The sequence below is a fragment of the Ictidomys tridecemlineatus genome, chromosome 9, assembly GCF_052094955.1.
Source record: "Ictidomys tridecemlineatus isolate mIctTri1 chromosome 9, mIctTri1.hap1, whole genome shotgun sequence".
Lineage (NCBI taxonomy): Eukaryota > Metazoa > Chordata > Mammalia > Rodentia > Sciuridae > Ictidomys > Ictidomys tridecemlineatus.
Window position 1 is genome coordinate 121,241,327 of NC_135485.1, and position 16,662 is coordinate 121,257,988.

Below are 16,662 nucleotides of genomic sequence, written 5' to 3' on the forward strand. Positions count from 1 at the left end.
AAAGGGAGGAAATGCAGAATGATTTTGATAAAATTATGCTATGTGCATGTATAAATATATCAGAGTGACTTCTACTTTTATGTATAATCTATAAAGCATCAATTAAAAATAAATAGACAGAATACCAGTAGAGTAGGGGGCAAGAGTAAGGGGGGAAAAGGGGAGGGAAGGAGGAGGCACTGGGGACTAATATGGATCAAATTAAATTTCATGCATATATGATATGTCAAAATGAACCCAACTATTATGTATGACTATAATGCACTCATAAAACCATATTTGTCTTTTAAAAGCAGTTATAGAACAACTTACTACAGAAGAGTAAGATTCAGAAAAAAGAATTGTAGCGAAGGCAATCTCAAGAAGCACACATATAGAATTTTTATGTCATTAAAACTATTTCTGAATCTTATAAAATAAAAATTATTTCTGAATCTTAGCTGTATTTTTATAAAGTTTATAACATTATATAAACATAATAACTTTAATTTCTATCTGGACTTGGTTGTTGTTTACACACAAAGAACTAAACACAGTTAGATACTCGATAAGCATCTGCTGACTACACTGGCCATGAACATTTCACGTCACAATACTGACATGCTCTGACTTTTTTTTTCAGGTACAATATTTACTACCAGCCCTATATTACTTCTGGATAAAATATCAACAATTCGATTTCTCGTGGAAGCCAGCGATGGTGGAATTCCTGACCTGAGGGCTCTTACGTTAGTGGAGATACAAATACAAGATGTGAATAACCATGCCCCTGAGTTTGTAGTCGGGTACCATAACCTTAGTTTGACTGAAGATGCTCTGATTGGAAGCACACTTATGACTCTTTCGACCATGGACCTTGACTGGACCTATGAAAATACACAAGTTGAATATTCCATCATCAGTGGTAATTCACAGAACAACTTCCATGTGGAAACTAGTTTCATTCATTCAGAACATCCTTCGAAGCAAACTGGTCATCTTGTGTTGCTTCGCCACCTGGACAGAGAAGCAGGTGCCAGCCACGAGCTTGTCATTCTAGCCTCTGACCATGGTTGCCCTCCCATGAGCTCCACAGCTGTCGTGTACATACGAGTGCTTGATGTCAACGACAACCCACCCAAGTTCAGCAGCCTGAAATATCACGCCCACGTCAAGGAAAGCACCCCGCTAGGGAGCCACATCACCGTTGTCTCAGCAAGTGACTGTGATGTGGGTTCACGGGCAGAAATCGTCTACCACATAATCTCTGGAAATGAGAAGGAGCATTTTCACTTGGAAGAAAAATCGGGAGTCCTCTATTTGGTCAAGCCTCTGGATTATGAAGAAACGGTAACCTTCACTTTAACTGTCCAAGCTTCAGATGAAGAAAAGAAGCACTTTTCTTTTGCCGTCGTGTCTATCAGTGTCTTAGACGAGAACGATCACGTGCCTCAGTTTATGTCCCCCAGCACGAATTGTGTTGTTCCTGAGAATCTGCCTATTTTCTCCACCTTATGCTCCATAAATGCTTTGGATTTTGATGCAGGTCCTTATGGAGAATTGACCTACTCTATTTTATCACCTTGTTTTGTCACTCACGGAATGTCACCTGACCAGGACCTTTTCATCATTGACCCTTTAACAGGAGATATTCGTGCTCAGCAAATCCTTGACTATGAAAAGGTCAGTCGGTACTGCCTCACCGTTCAGGCCAAAGACAAAGGTGGATCAACAGCCTCCTTAATGTTGTGGGTGGACATTGAAGGGATAGATGAATTTGAGCCCGTTTTCACTCAAGATGAATATTTTTTCAACCACCTAGAAAAGAATCAAGGAAGGCAGTGGATTGGAAGAGTGGAAGCCTCAGATGCAGATGCTGGTACGGATGGAGTCATTCTTTACTCCCTTGGAACTCCATCTCCTTTCTTTGCCATAAATGAAACAAGTGGAAATGTTTATTGGATGAGAGGCACTCCCCTCATACAAAGTCAGGTCATCAGAGAACACACCTTCGAAATGAAAGTCATCGCCCGTAGCCCCAAACCCGGCTCCAAGTACGCGTCTTGCACCGTGTTTGTCAACGTGTCTTTGTCCTCCGATGGAAAACAGGCAGTGATGTCTGCTGACAGCTTTTTGATCAGCCTCACAGTCTCCGTTTTAGTGTTTCTGTCCCTCATCGGCATTCTCCTCGTCCTGATACTAAGACATAAACAGAAAGACACACGACGCAACTGTGAGGACAAGAAAGCATCATCGTCCTTAGATAGCAATTTGAGTCTGACCAGGGATGCCGGCATGCTCCAGGGCTTCCAGACAACCAGCAAGTGCAATCAGGAGGTACCTGTGCCAGCCGTGCCTGAGTGGTTGAGCTTACTAAGCATCATGGAGAAGGACGTGATCAACCTGTACAGGCACTCAAACTCCAGCGGCCACTGTTCTGTGGAAGGAGAAACTGCAGAAGATCAAGAAATCCAGAGGATAAATGAGCACCCTTACAGAAAGGACTCGGACTCGGCATTGAGTGATCGGGGGTCCAGGGTGCCTGACTCCGGAATCCCCCGGGACTCAGACCAGCTCTCCTGCCTGTCTGGGGAAACAGATGTGATGGCCACGGTCGAAGCTGCAGAAGCCAGCCAGACACTTGAGGACAGAGATGGTGGGGGAAGCTGCAGCACGCTCTATGTTCAAAATACGGGATCACCCCAGCCACTTCAGAGGAGGGAGGTGAAAGAGGGTGTCCTGGCTGACGTCAGGAAAGAGTCTATCTTTATGTCAAGTGATCGGGAAGCAAGATGCGCAGCTTTTCCGACTCAGATAACCTTCCATCACGATCTGAGAGGCAGCTCCACCTGGGATTATCTGCTGAGTTGGGAACCCAAGTTCCAACCTCTTGCCTCAGTGTTTAATGATATTGCAAAATTAAAGGACGAGCATTTACATCTGCCTGGCATTCCCAAAGAGAAGTCTTTTGTTTTCCCACCGCCTTTGATAACCGCGGTAGCCCAGCCTGGGATTAAAGCAGTTCCACCAAGAATGCCGGCCATAGCCCCAGGTCAGGTCATTCAGAAATACCCACGCTCCCCAATTCTCTGCCACCCCAGTTCTCTCTCGGAAGCCATGGCTCCTAGCTTTTCTCCAACTCTCTCCCTACTGGCCGTGCAGACTCCTGCCAGGTCGCCCCGGTTGTCAGATGGGGGGTTATTAGGACCACACCTCCGTGGTGCAACCCCTGAACTGAAAGCTGAAGATGAAGTTCAGATATAAAACCATGGCTGTGCCAAATACCCGCTGACCACCGGTCACAAATGGCTGAGCAAAGCATTCCCAAGCAAACTCCTCAAGATTGGGTTCATTCTTATCTAAAAGTGAGGGATCTAATTTAGCCAGGGTTTTTTAAAAATATCCCCCATTCAAGTTTCTCAAATTTCTTCCAGCCTTAATGAGGAGTTATTTCCTCTTTTAAACTTTATATTTTGCTCTCAGGACTCACGTTTGAATATATCAGATCGTGTGTTTTCTGTCGTACCTGGTTTTCTGTGTGATTAGATTTCCAAAGAACAGAGTGAACTTTGCTGCCTGCCAAAATGTTTCTATGAAAATAAATAGAAATAAAGTCGAGGGCACCCTGGCCAGATTGCTGCTGATTACACTGCTAATCTAAAGCAAGTAATGTCTGAATGGGGAATGAGTTTAGAAAAGAAAGTAATAAAAAGGGGGAAATCTAGAGGAATAAACTTAAGTTTTAAAGCAAAGTGGCAGTCTGTGAATCTGATACAGATATGGATGGATTTCTCCACTTTGCCCATATACCAGCCTTGTGGAGTTTAGCTGTAATTTGAATTTCAAAGTGGTGTTTTTTGGAAATCTAATGGGAAATTAAGAATGAAATTTTCATAACTATGTGTCAATAGGAAAAACAGATAACTATTTACTGTTTAAACGATCCAGAAATATATGATCTGGATAGAGGGTCAGGATGGATATTAGCAATACTTATGTGGTTAGCTGCCACCCGACACATCATCTTGCCCTTCTCTCCAAATAGAACGATGTTTTTGTTCAATACTCTGTCTTATAATAGGGTACGGGTTCATACATGAAGATTAATTTATAACAATTTCAATTTTATTTTCTTCTAGATACAGTGACTTTGGGTATGAAATAATTTATCCATTCAATGTCCGTTTTTAAAGTCTGTGTAGATAAAATTATGTTATTAGCTAATTATAAATTTCATAGAGTAATTTAGCAATATATTTTTAAATGAAGTTTTTTTTATATAAATGTTTCTACTCTACATGTTAAGAATGGATGTCAGAAGACTCTTCTGTTCACTCAGACTCGTGTTTAGCTTTAACTGCCATTAGATGTAGCAATGTGGCAATGCGGTGAAAGTAATTCTGTTTTATACAGCCCTTGTTTAAGAAATAAGCGTAGTGTTGTATGATGCTCACATGCTTCTCTCTGATGAACCTGAGAATCCAGGGTGCATCCTGAGAATAATGGTCCAGAAATCATCCTCCCCTGGTAGGCACCATGGTCAGGTTTTAGGATAGCAGCTTAGCAATTCTAGTGAAACCTCAATGCTATCTGGTATGGTTTTCTTACCATAGGGTTAGGGTGAGCTTCTGTTACAGAACTAGTTCATTAAGTCTTTGTGCCTCATCTGTGAAATTATGTGAAATAATTAATTTTTCTTTACTAAGAAAGCATTGCAGGTACAGTGTTTGATATCTGGTTTTGTAAATACATAATTCTAAGTCTTCCTGTGCTGATATTTACACTATTATATGTCCTTGTTGACTCAAATTGAGAACAAGTGTATAAAAACCACATTAGAAAGTGTATGAAACATGAAAGTTTTGAACAAGCCTGGAGAAAGTCATTTAGGTATGGAAGGTTTAACTATTACAGGACCAATCCACGTCTCTTCTTTTCTTCATGGCATCTGGGGAAAAAGATTTCATGACTTTTGTGAGAAAAAAAAAACCCACATCCTAATTATTTCAGTGTTTCAATATCTATTCTCTCTTTTACTCTTCAAAAGATTGCTTTGAGCAAAGCAAGAAATTCTATAATTCTATTTTTTTCTAATTATGTGTGAAAGTTTTATTTTGCAAAAGAATTATTTCTGGAAACCAAGAACGTTTTGTTGTTTTTAATTAAACAGGTTCTCCATTTACTTACGTTTAAAGATAATTGCCCATCCAACTCTTCCCTAAGTTATTTGCCTGTGATTTATTACTGAATATGATTCTGTATTTTTTCTAGCCATTTCATAAAAACAGAAGACATGAAGTATTTAGAGCTCCTTCCCAATAGTTAGTGGATTTTTAATTGACAGCTTTATTAATACTGTAATCCAGCACCACACCACCACCAAAAAAACTGCCACAAGTAGGGTTGAGGGTAAAATGTGAACATGCTGGCTAAGTGTTTGTAATAAATCATATGTCAGCCCTTTCAACTAGAGTGCTTTTTCCTAAGTAAACAATGTAATTTGTACAGTTTTCCTTCAAGTTTAATATTAACTTGCCTCATATGTTCTGTGTTACTTTGCTGATCTCTACACCAGCTTTAGCACTCTGGAGGGGGTACAGAACTTGTTGGTGGAAAATCATATTAAGCCCCAAATTCATAAGCTATAAAATAAAAGACAGTTGTCTCTTGTGGAATTTTGGCTGCCTGAAATTCTGGACTTTCTTGTTGGCAGCCTTAAAAATACTGGTGTAAATCAGTACCAAATGGATATCAAAATTCCATGGCCTAGTAGTAATCATTGAATTGGCTTCCAAAACAGATTCCTGGGCAAATACAGGGAAAAATGCAGTATCTTTAGGGAGTTGATCATTTCACTGTTTTTAAAAATATTGAAATGTGTTATACACTACTGGCAGCTTCCACGTGTATACATTTAGTCTATAATTGATGTCCAGTTGAGACAGGATTTGTTTGTAGCACCTTTATCATCAGAGCTCTGCTTGCTATCCTTTCTAGAAGTGAGAGAGATGAAAATTTATTATTAACTTTAAAGTTATTTTCATCCAAATGTACAAACTTTTGTTGTTTTTGTTGTCTTTTGCCATCTTACACATGCTTTAACTTTAAAAAGGTAAGATGTAACTCAGGATCTAAGATAATGATGATCCACTTCAAAGCAAATGAAATACATGAAATGAATATGGCCAGTGGATTCTCACATGATTTTATAGATAAGCTTGTTGAGATTTTTTTTTTTTAGCATGTTTTATGTGAGCTGAAATGTGCAGGGCCATCTGTTCAGTCATAGCTGAGAGAGTTGGAATAGGAGATCATCCTGTGCAAGAGGGATTTCAGGATAAGTGAGCTATAGACGCTCTGCTTAGAACCCAAATCAGGTGTCCCAGTGTGAGCTTCTGCCCGACACAGAGATGGAGGGAGGCAAGGAAGAGAAGGAGGAAAACAAAGAATGAGGGATAGAAAAAAATAGAGGATTAAATCTGGAAAGCAATAGTTTAGGACACAGAGAAATGTAAGAAGGCAGAAGCATAACAATTTATGAAAACGTAATTCTTAATATACGACTTAATGACTTTTACTAAGTCACTTACCCATCACAAATTTAGCCTTTTAAGGAATCTCTTTTCTCCTTTTCTGGTCGTCCCATATGGTTCCCTCCATTGTCTTGACAATTTAGATTTATCAAGTTGTGAAACTAAAGCTAGATATCAATGACCTAAAATAGTTTGATGACGAATAAACTTGCATTCATTTTTTCTTTGGGGTTTTCTTTTTTTCTTTTCTTTTTGGCACAGAGGGTGGGGGGTTTGTAAATTTCAGAAAGAAAAAGTAGCAACGATTATCTTACCTAATTCCCTACTCTACATGGCTTTGGCATTGAGAGTGTCACAGTTTTAGGTAGTTGTCCCTGGACATATAACCAAATAAATGGAAGTTCAGAAGCAGTTAGTTGGAAGAGAATATAAAATTCTTTCCTAGTGGCTAATCCTTTTAAAAAGATGAGTACTTGCTTGATGGTTGTGACTCTATTATCAAATATTAGATATTACCCAACTTTTAAAGCATAGTACAATACACAAGGCATAATCCATAGGTTTTTCTCAAATAGTCCATTTTATTTGAACTCTGGTGTGACATCTACTAGTTTGATTCCATGTAGATGAAAGAAGTGTGTCTATTAGAAACAGAATGACGGCAATCTGAGATTGATTCAGCCCCACGTGACTGGCGTATCAAACTATACCTTTCTCTTATAAACTCAGCACTTGGCTATTTGATGACAATTAGCACTTCCTACTGTTTTAGTCTACATAACTTTATTCATTTCACCCATTGCATTTGCTAAACCAAAACTGTGAAGTGAGTAATAGAGAGGGGGAAGGCATGCCAAATAAATAGCAGATGCACAAGTACATCTCTTGAATGAGAAAGCATTATTTTGGTTAGAAAACTAAATAAATGGGTTTCGTTGTTAGATAGTCAACCCTCAGGGCAAAGGCCTGGTCTCCACTTGTATTATAAAGTACAGATGGCTTTTATAATGAATGAGTGCATGTGTGAATGGGCGTGGAGAGGGTGCTAAGCTATGCAGGCCTTAAACCTATTAGGTGAGAACTCTGACATAATTCTGTAATTTTAGCCAATCCCAGGGCAGAGAGAAAGTAAATTCAAATATCCTATTAGAATATTATACAATACCTTAGAAAAAGTCAAGGGCCAGCATTCCTTCTCTCTCCCTTCCTCACAATACACATGTTATCTTGTGAGTTTTAGACATAATAGAAACAAGTTATAAATGGCATTCCAAAGCATATTTTTTTGAGGCAGTAACATGACATGACCAAGCACATTGGTTTAATTTAGTTTTAGATCCTGTAATAAATCATGGCTTCTCCATGACCAGCATAATGAAGTTGTATCCTTGTGAGAGAAAAATCCTGCTTTGTAGATATCTCTAGAATGTTCACATCAAAACTTATTAAAATTTAAGGTAAAAACCAGATGAGAAATTTATGAGATGTAGTCTATATATACATATACTTAGTGTGTTATGGGTAATATTCTAAACAAGAACAGATTATTTAATAAATGCATACTGAGGAATGGGGATAATTGTACCCAGTCAGTACACATGAAGTTATTTCTTCTCACACCATAAATTTAAAAATAAATTCTAATTAGTTAAACCATATAAGCTGGAGGGAAAACAGAATAAAGATGAGAAAGATCTTTTATTAAATATAAAAGCAAACATAGACTGATGGATTTGAATTTGTGTCAATAAATAGTACAGTAACACGTTGCAGAAATTATAATGGGGAGACACTTCACAGATTTAAGCAAATATTTATCAAATATTAGATGTTACCCAACTTTTAAAGCACAGGGTAATACACAAGGCACAACCCGTAGTTTTTTTTCTCAAATAGTCCATTTATTTTGAACTCTGGTGACATTTATCAGTTTGATTCCATGTAGATGAAAGAAATGTGTCTATTAGAAACAGAATTATGGCAATCTGAGATTGATTCAGCCCCACATGAATAAATAAAGTAAATATTTATTTTTTATTGTGAATAAGCTATGTATTGGGGCTCTGGAGAAACAGGAATGAATAGAACAGTCAAACTTAGGGAATTCATAAAACTCCCATTTTATTGAGAAAAATAATTTTTAAGTGCTTTCAATTAATAGTAAGTTATAAAGAAAAATAAGAGATGGGCGAGGTTGTGGGGCAGTACAGATGGGCTGTTTAGATTGATTACCTAGAAGAGGTGTCTCTGGTATAATGCTATTGGAACTGAAAGAAGTGTATGAATTGTGCAACAATCCAGGGGAAAGCCTTGCAGGTACATTTGTCAGCTGGTACAGGGACCTTGAAGTAGGAGCCACTTGGAGAATTATGATAACTATGAAGCTGGAGGTCTACAACTGATTATGAAAGGAAGAGGAGTAGGAAATAAACTCATATTGGCAACCAAGTTACAGATTGTGTAGGGCCTTGAAGGTTATGGTAAAGACTTTATATTTTCCCAAAAAGTATGATGAAAAATTGCTGGTACTTATACATCGAAGTATGAAATTATCTGATTCATATTTTTTAAAGGACAATTGACTAGTTTTTTAAAAATAAACCAAGGCAGGGCTGGGGAGGAGTAATGGGACCCCAGTTATGGCTCTTGGAGTAATTGCAGCTAGTGATGTTATAGCATGACCTCAGGTGTCAAAATCAAGAAATATACTACAGGTAGAGTTGTAAGTTCTTGAGAGTGGACTGGATACAGAGTGTGGAGGAAATCATACCTGAGCTTGCGCTTTAGGAGAGGTTAGGGAAATAGAGAAACTTTGGAGTCATCAAATTATAGACAGTACTTAAAGCCATGAATTGAATGGCTATATGAGACCACCTAGGAGTAAATAAATGTTATAGGAAATAAGAAAGATCCCAGGACTCACATCTGGAATTTTTCTTATACCAAGAGGTCAAAAAGAGTAGGAAGATTGAGCAACTAATTATTAGGAAGACAAGTGAAGCAAGGTTGTAAACAAATGATAAAATAGTGCCCCCCCTCCAAAAATTAAAGAAAGTGGGATGGGCTCTATTGTCTCAGCAAGAAAATAGCATCAATATAGACTTAAATCTTCCCCAATGCCCTAAAAACATGGTGAGATCATCTGGAATAGTGAAAGCAAAATTTTATGGGACAAAATCTTTTCCTAAAGGAGAAGTCAACCTCACATACTCTAGGATGTGGGCAGGCAGGCAAACCCACCAATTGTGTCAGTTAGGTGACAAGGAAAGGGGAATAGTTCAATGTTTTTGAGTCAGAAAACCAGAAACTGCTAATGGGAATTATTATAAATTACCAAAGGGAAGGTCTACTGTTGGAGTGGAAAACCAGCAGACAGGTCAGAGAATAACTAACGACCAGGAAGACAGTAAAGCATCCACTTTGCAGATGAGTAGAAAGACTGAAGTAGAATGAGATTATGCTGGGTGTCCAAGATACACCCGACCCAAATATCCTGTGGAAAAAGAGATCTCCTGATAAGTAACATGTACTAAAAGCAGATTTCCAATTCATATAAATAGCAAAGAAAGAGAAATCCTAAAGGGGAAAAGAGACCAAAGAAAGCAGAAGATACAAAGAGATCCTACTTACAAATACTTTGCAGAAACAAGAGAAAAGGGATCTAGAGCCAGGACTCTAGGAATGCTATTCAGGTCAGCCACCCCCTCTACATTATAACTCCCTGAAATACAGGAAAACCCATCTCAATTAAGCACAGGCAACACAAAATAACTGCAATCTCAAATATGTTATAACCCAAAAGACTAAGCCTTGAATAATTTACTGATGGACACTGAATGCAAAGGTCAATAAAATTTTTAGCTAAATATTCCAAAAGTAACTAAATGAAATTAAGAAAAAATCATAAAAACTATAAAGGTTGCATAACCAATCCAAAGGAGAAAACTACCCAAGAGAAGGATATTAAAACAAGAGAGAATTTTTAAAAAATAATTAAAAATAGAAGAAAAAATTTAAAAGACTAAACTAGGAGAAATAAAAGTTTAATAGACACTAAGGAAAGTAGAGCAAGAGAAATAGGAAATAGGAAAAAATGAAAACAAAAATCAAAAAGAATTCAAACCATGTTTGAAGGCATCTAGAGACCACAGATTTAGCAGACTGGGGAAAAAAAATGATTCAACTCATGTATAAAACAGAATCCTTGAAGAAGAAAAGAAATGGAACAGAACAAATACAAAACCCATAATTCATTAAAAATTTTCCAGACATAAAACAAAATTAGGATCCACATATTAGAAGGGTATTCCATGTAAAAAAAAAATTAACCCAAATAGTGGATAGCAAGACATATTTTTTAAATGTACTACACTTCAAAAGGGAAAAAAATATTTTTGATCTTCCAGATAAAAATACCAAGTTTCTAGCAAGGGAAAAAAGAATATCAAATTGGTACACATTTCAACAACAGCATTTTAAGACAGAAGACTGTGGTGTAGCATATTTAAGATACTCAAAGACAAATATAAGCTAGAAATTTTCTATCTAGTTAAATTAATCTGTGTGTATAAAATAGATGAATGTATGAATATGTGAGGAATATTCCTAAAGAACAAACTAAAGAATAATTTTAGGACAGTTGAGAAATACTAGGAAATATTCACCATAAGGACCTTAAAGATACTTAGTTGTGGAACTTATTGTGTATATATAAAGTGATAAAATGGTGTATAGTTAATAAATACCTTGATAAAGTAAATAACTTTTAACTACAAAAATGGAAGATAAAAGAAAGAGTCCATGAAAATAGCATGCTTGCTAATTGTCTTATAAGTATTATTTGGGAGTAGAAGGTATTACTTTAAATTAGAAAGAAGAAGAAAACAAGAATATATTAAAAGTAAAAACAAAAGTTAATGAGACATAAAAACAAAAGCCTGACAGAGTTCATGAATAAATAAATCTGGCTACTTAAAAATCATTCTTTCTAAAAAGACTCAAATTAAATCTAAAATGATTTTATTTCCAAAATTGACCTAAGTCTAAATTTGAAAACAGAATTAAGGATGTTAAGAAGCTCCTCCTCAGACTGCTTTACACTGAAATTTTACCAAACTCTTAAATATTAGATAATATAAATGTGATTTAAACTACTCCAAAGCATGGAAAAATAAGGAAGTTATTCAAGTTCTTTTAATGTGTTGAATACAGAATTCATATCAAAACCTGAAAATATTGCACAAAACAAAAAAGTATAGCCTATTGCCATTTACCAAAAATGTATGCAAAATTCTTAAGTAATTAGCAAAACCAATCAATAGCACAGTAAAAAATATAATACATCACAGCATGGAGGATTTATTTCAAAAATGCAAAGATGTTTCACCATGAAGAAATTGGTCTATAAATTACTAGAACTATGAGGAGAAAAGCTATAGGAGATTTTCTTAAGTAGAGAAAAGATCAGCTACAAAATCAGTAGTCATAAATAGACAGTCCCTTAAGATGATAATTAACTCCCAAACCTGGTCTTCTCCAATGGAAGGACTCTAGAGCCTTTCCTGCAAAAGCCAAGAACAAGACAACAGGCTGATACATACACCAAAGCTTTGTATTGTAGAGATTAGTTCATACAATTAAACAAGATAGCAATTAGAAACATAAGAATTTGAAAAAAACAGAGTGAAACTATTTGTAAACTATATTTCTGGAAAACTCGGAATAATTGATGAGAAATCATTAACAATAATTTGGTAAATAAAGTTGTAAGATATAAAATTATTACCTAAAATCACATCAATACCCTTCACATTTATGAACAAGTATCAGGATAAATGAAAGAGAAGATTCCATTCACAAAAGGAAAAAAAAAACTAAGCAAAAACTTAATAAGAAAAAGTGCTTAAACACTTTATAAGGAAAATTATAACATCTCCTGAAAGACACCAAGTAACAAAAATAGATTTTTTAAAATAGAAAGACTCAATGCTGGAAAAAAATGTCAGTAGTTCCTATGTAAATTTAAAAATTTAAAGTGATCCCAATAAAAATACCATATTTATATTTTTTTTTCTAGAGTTAAATGATTTTATTATACCATTATTTGGGAAAAGACAAGCAAGAATAGCTAGGCAACAATATGATCAATGTTGTGTGCACTAACTGCATCAGATAAAACAAGATCATAAAGCCTCAATAATTAAAATGGGGTGGTGTTGATGTATTACTACATGACTAATGGAACAGAAGAGAAAAATCGGAAGAGATGCCAGTGCATCCATGCCTTCCTGTGATGATTGTTTCTTGTTGTGGGCCAGTTGTCCTGCTAAAACTAAGTACAAAAGACAAATACTAACAGCAATGAAGAGGAAGAAATGGAGAATAAGAAAATACAAACAAAAAACCCAGCTCTGTGTATGTGTGGTTTGAGGCATTAAAGAATTACCGATGCAGTGAAGATCTAAGAAACCATGATCCTAGAGAGAATAGAAACACAGAGGGGTAAACCTAACATACTACGCTCCTAACTCCCATGAGGTTGAGCAGAAAATGTCAACTGCAATCTTGAGAGAAATTAAATAGAACTACCCGCAATTAGGATCTGGAGCCCCTGAGGAGAGGGACCAGGTTATTCATACAGCAGGTTATTAATTGGTACTCCTGCAAAAAAATAAAATAAATACATATAAACCAGAGAAGACAAGGTCTCACAAAATAGCCAATTTTTGAATAAAATTAAGTACACAGTTAAGTATGATAATTTGTCCCTATTCTTACTGTTCACCAAAAGTAATATTTAGTTCTCTATAGAGGAAAAATTACCCAGAACATTAATTATTTATAAAAAATACCCAGCATTGAATCTAAAATTTCCAGGCATATCGAGGAAAAGGTAACATGACCAAAACTAATAAAAACAAACACGTGGAAGAACCATATATTGCCATTCCCTTATGTGGATTTTTAAATTAGATATCATAATGAAGAACTTCAGGAGAAAACTGGAAACTATTTTCAAAAGATGAAAAGGGAATCCTAAACTTTTAAATACATGGCCATTTCAAGCCTACTAAGATAGTTAAAATTTAAAAAGACAGGTAATTCCAAGTGTTTGGTGATGGTGGGAGAAATTGGAATTCTCATAGATTCCTAATGCAAGGTAATATGGGTATGTCTATATGGACTTTTAGTTCCTCAAAAAATTATGCATACACTTATCATGTTACCCAGAAATTTCACTTCTAGGCATATACTCGAAAAAAATGAAAGTTATGTTCATACAAAAAAGTTGACCATGGCCAGGCTTGTGGTGCACAACCTGTAATCCCAGTGGCTTGGGAGGCTGAGACAGGAGGATCACAAGTTCAAAGACAGCCCCAGCAAAAGCAAGGTGCTAAGCAACTCAGCTAGATCCTATCTCTAAATAAAATACAAAATAGATCTGTGGATGTGGCTCAGTGGTTGGGTGCCCCTAAGTTCAATCCCTGGAACCATTCCCCCTACAACAACAACAACAAAAACTTGACCATGGATGTTAATAGGAGCATTATGCATAATTACCAAAAAGTAGAAACAACTCAAATGTCAATTATCTAATAGTAGATGAACCAAATGTGGTACGTTCATAAAATGGAATATTATTTGGCAAAAAAAAACATTAAGTATTTACATGCAATACAATGCAGATGGACTTGAAAACATTATACTAAGAGAAAGGATCCAGTCACATTGTATGATTCTGTTTATATGAACCATTCAGAATAAGCAAATATGTAGAGACAAAAAGTATATTAGAGAGTCCTAGGGCTAGATGAGTTGTGGGAAGATGGGGAATTACTGCTAATTCTTTTTGGTAATGAAAATATCCTAAAATTGATTGTGGTGATGATTGTATAACTCTGTGAAATACTAAAAAACTTTGAATTGTACACTTTAAATAGATGAATTGTATGGTATGTGAATTGCATCTCAATAAACCTATAAAAATACAGTAACTGAAGATAAGATCTCAATAATTGTGTTTATATCAGATAGATTGTATCAGATTAGACACATATAAAGAGAGGATTAATAAATTAGAAAATATATCAAAAGAAAATGCATAGACTAAAACATGGAGAAATGTTTGGAACTACTGAAAAAAGAATGAGAAATTAGTGGAACAATGTAAAAAGGTCTAACATATGTATAATTAGAAATCAAAAAGAAAAATGGAGACAATGGGCGAGAAGCCATATTTGAAAACACGGTGACTAAGAATCTTCAATCTGACATCAAATCATAATTCTAATTATGCCACCAACCTCAGTCATGATAAATTTTAAAAAGAAAGCAAGTATATCACAGTAGAAGTGCTATAAAGCAAATGAGAAAAATCTTAAAGACATTCAAAGATAAATGGTACATTATCTTCAGAGAACTGAGTGCCTGTGGAACTATAAAACATGATAAAGGCAGCACATGAAATTAATGAAGGGAAGAATTTTTTAGTGAATGGAGCTGGAATAACTGGTCAGCCAAAGGAAAAATTATTAAACTGATCTATTCTTCATACCAGCCACCAGGATAACCCATACAAATAAAAACAAACAAACACTAGAAGAAAACCTACATGTAGACTTTTATAAACTGGGAATGGGAAAACATTCTCTAACAAGACCCAAAATCCAAAAGCAACAAGAGAAAAGGGTAATAAATCTCACTAAAAAACATTTTGCATGGCAAAACCTCTGAATCAACTACAATATGTGGGAGAATGGATTCCGGGCCACATGTCAATCTTGTGGTAAAACAGGTTGGGTCACATGATTGCTAAGAATCATGTGAAGAAAGGCCAGTTCCTGAAAAGAACAGACGCCTATCACCATTGCACCAGGAATTAGATACTATTTTTCACTTTGCATGTTCACTTATAAAACTAAACATACCTTGTAAATATACCTTATTGACTAATGAATTCACCGTTTTTAAGTATAGTTTTACAGAGCAGAGTTTGCTTGTATACTAAGCAGAAGCTTAAAGCCTTATAATGTTAGTAATTGAAACTTCATGTGGTCTTTAAACTTGGCTTTTTATTTTTTATTTCACTGACCTTATTTCTTTTTCTGTCATTTCAAATCCGTCATTGGTCTCTTCAGCTAATATAATGGAAATAATTTGTCTGCTGCTGGCGTGTTAAAGTAGTCCTCAAAAATGAGACAAAGTCAAGTGGACTTTGATTATAAAGTTCTTCTGGTTTGATTCATTTAAAAGTATGCTTTCTACTTCTTATCTGGAAACTGTGGAAAATCCTTAAACTATAATTATGGAAAGCATATGTGGTTAATTTTATGAAATGGACAAATTGAAAGTACTAAAAACAAAAGGGTTCAGATTATTGTCAGATTGTATGTCATATAAAAGGGAAATATACTAACCTTTGTGAACTTAAATATACAATTTTACTGAGTGTTCATTATGTGCCAAATATTGTACTATGAGTTTTATATGTAGTATATTTTGTTTAACCTTCAAAAAACCCTTCAGGGTAGATACTAATATGCTCCCATTTTACCAATAAGGAAACCGTGGTTTAAAGAACTAGTAATTGGTGGAGTCTGGAATCCAACTTGGTTGAGTGACTGGAAGCTCTTCTTTTAACCCCTTCATTATACTGCCTCACATTTGAAAGTCCCTAAAATTTTTTAATGATAATTTAAAATGGCTCCATTTTGAAAATTCCTCAGTAGATTATGTTCAAGAAATGGCAGATAAGCTCTATGGCATTTGGACTGATATTTTCCCTTGTTCCAGAATTTGTAGTCCTTATAACTCACAATTGAGGGATGATTGTACAGATAAGTAATAAGTATTAAGTATATTTTTCTGATTCTCATCTTTTCTTACTTAAAAAAATTATATTAAAAAAAAGGACCTGATGATACTCATGACCCAAATGGCTCTGAAGTTTTATATGTCACTTCAGAATCCACTGCAAATATCAATGAGACACAATATTTTAAGCAAAAAGAAAAATGACAGAGTTAAAAAAAAATAATAATAATCTCTATGGCAATATTTAGTAAGGTGGTTTTGTTTGTTCTAGTGCTAGAGACCAAAATCTAGGGCTTAATATATCCTAAGCAAGTGCTCTACCATCAAGCTAAACCTT

The 16,662-nt window shown here is 35.6% G+C and overlaps 1 protein-coding gene across 1 annotated transcript in view; it reads left to right on the plus strand.

Moving 5' to 3' along the window:
• Dchs2 (dachsous cadherin-related 2) overlaps positions 1–15,909 on the plus strand; it is a 258,908-nt gene extending 242,999 nt beyond the window's left edge. The window contains exon 20 of the mRNA XM_078021990.1: positions 623–15,909. Within this exon, the coding sequence (XP_077878116.1) occupies positions 623–3,243 (2,621 nt within the window). The 3' untranslated portion in view covers positions 3,244–15,909. The remainder of the gene's footprint in view (positions 1–622) is intronic.
• The last annotated feature ends 753 nt before the right edge of the window (positions 15,910–16,662 follow it).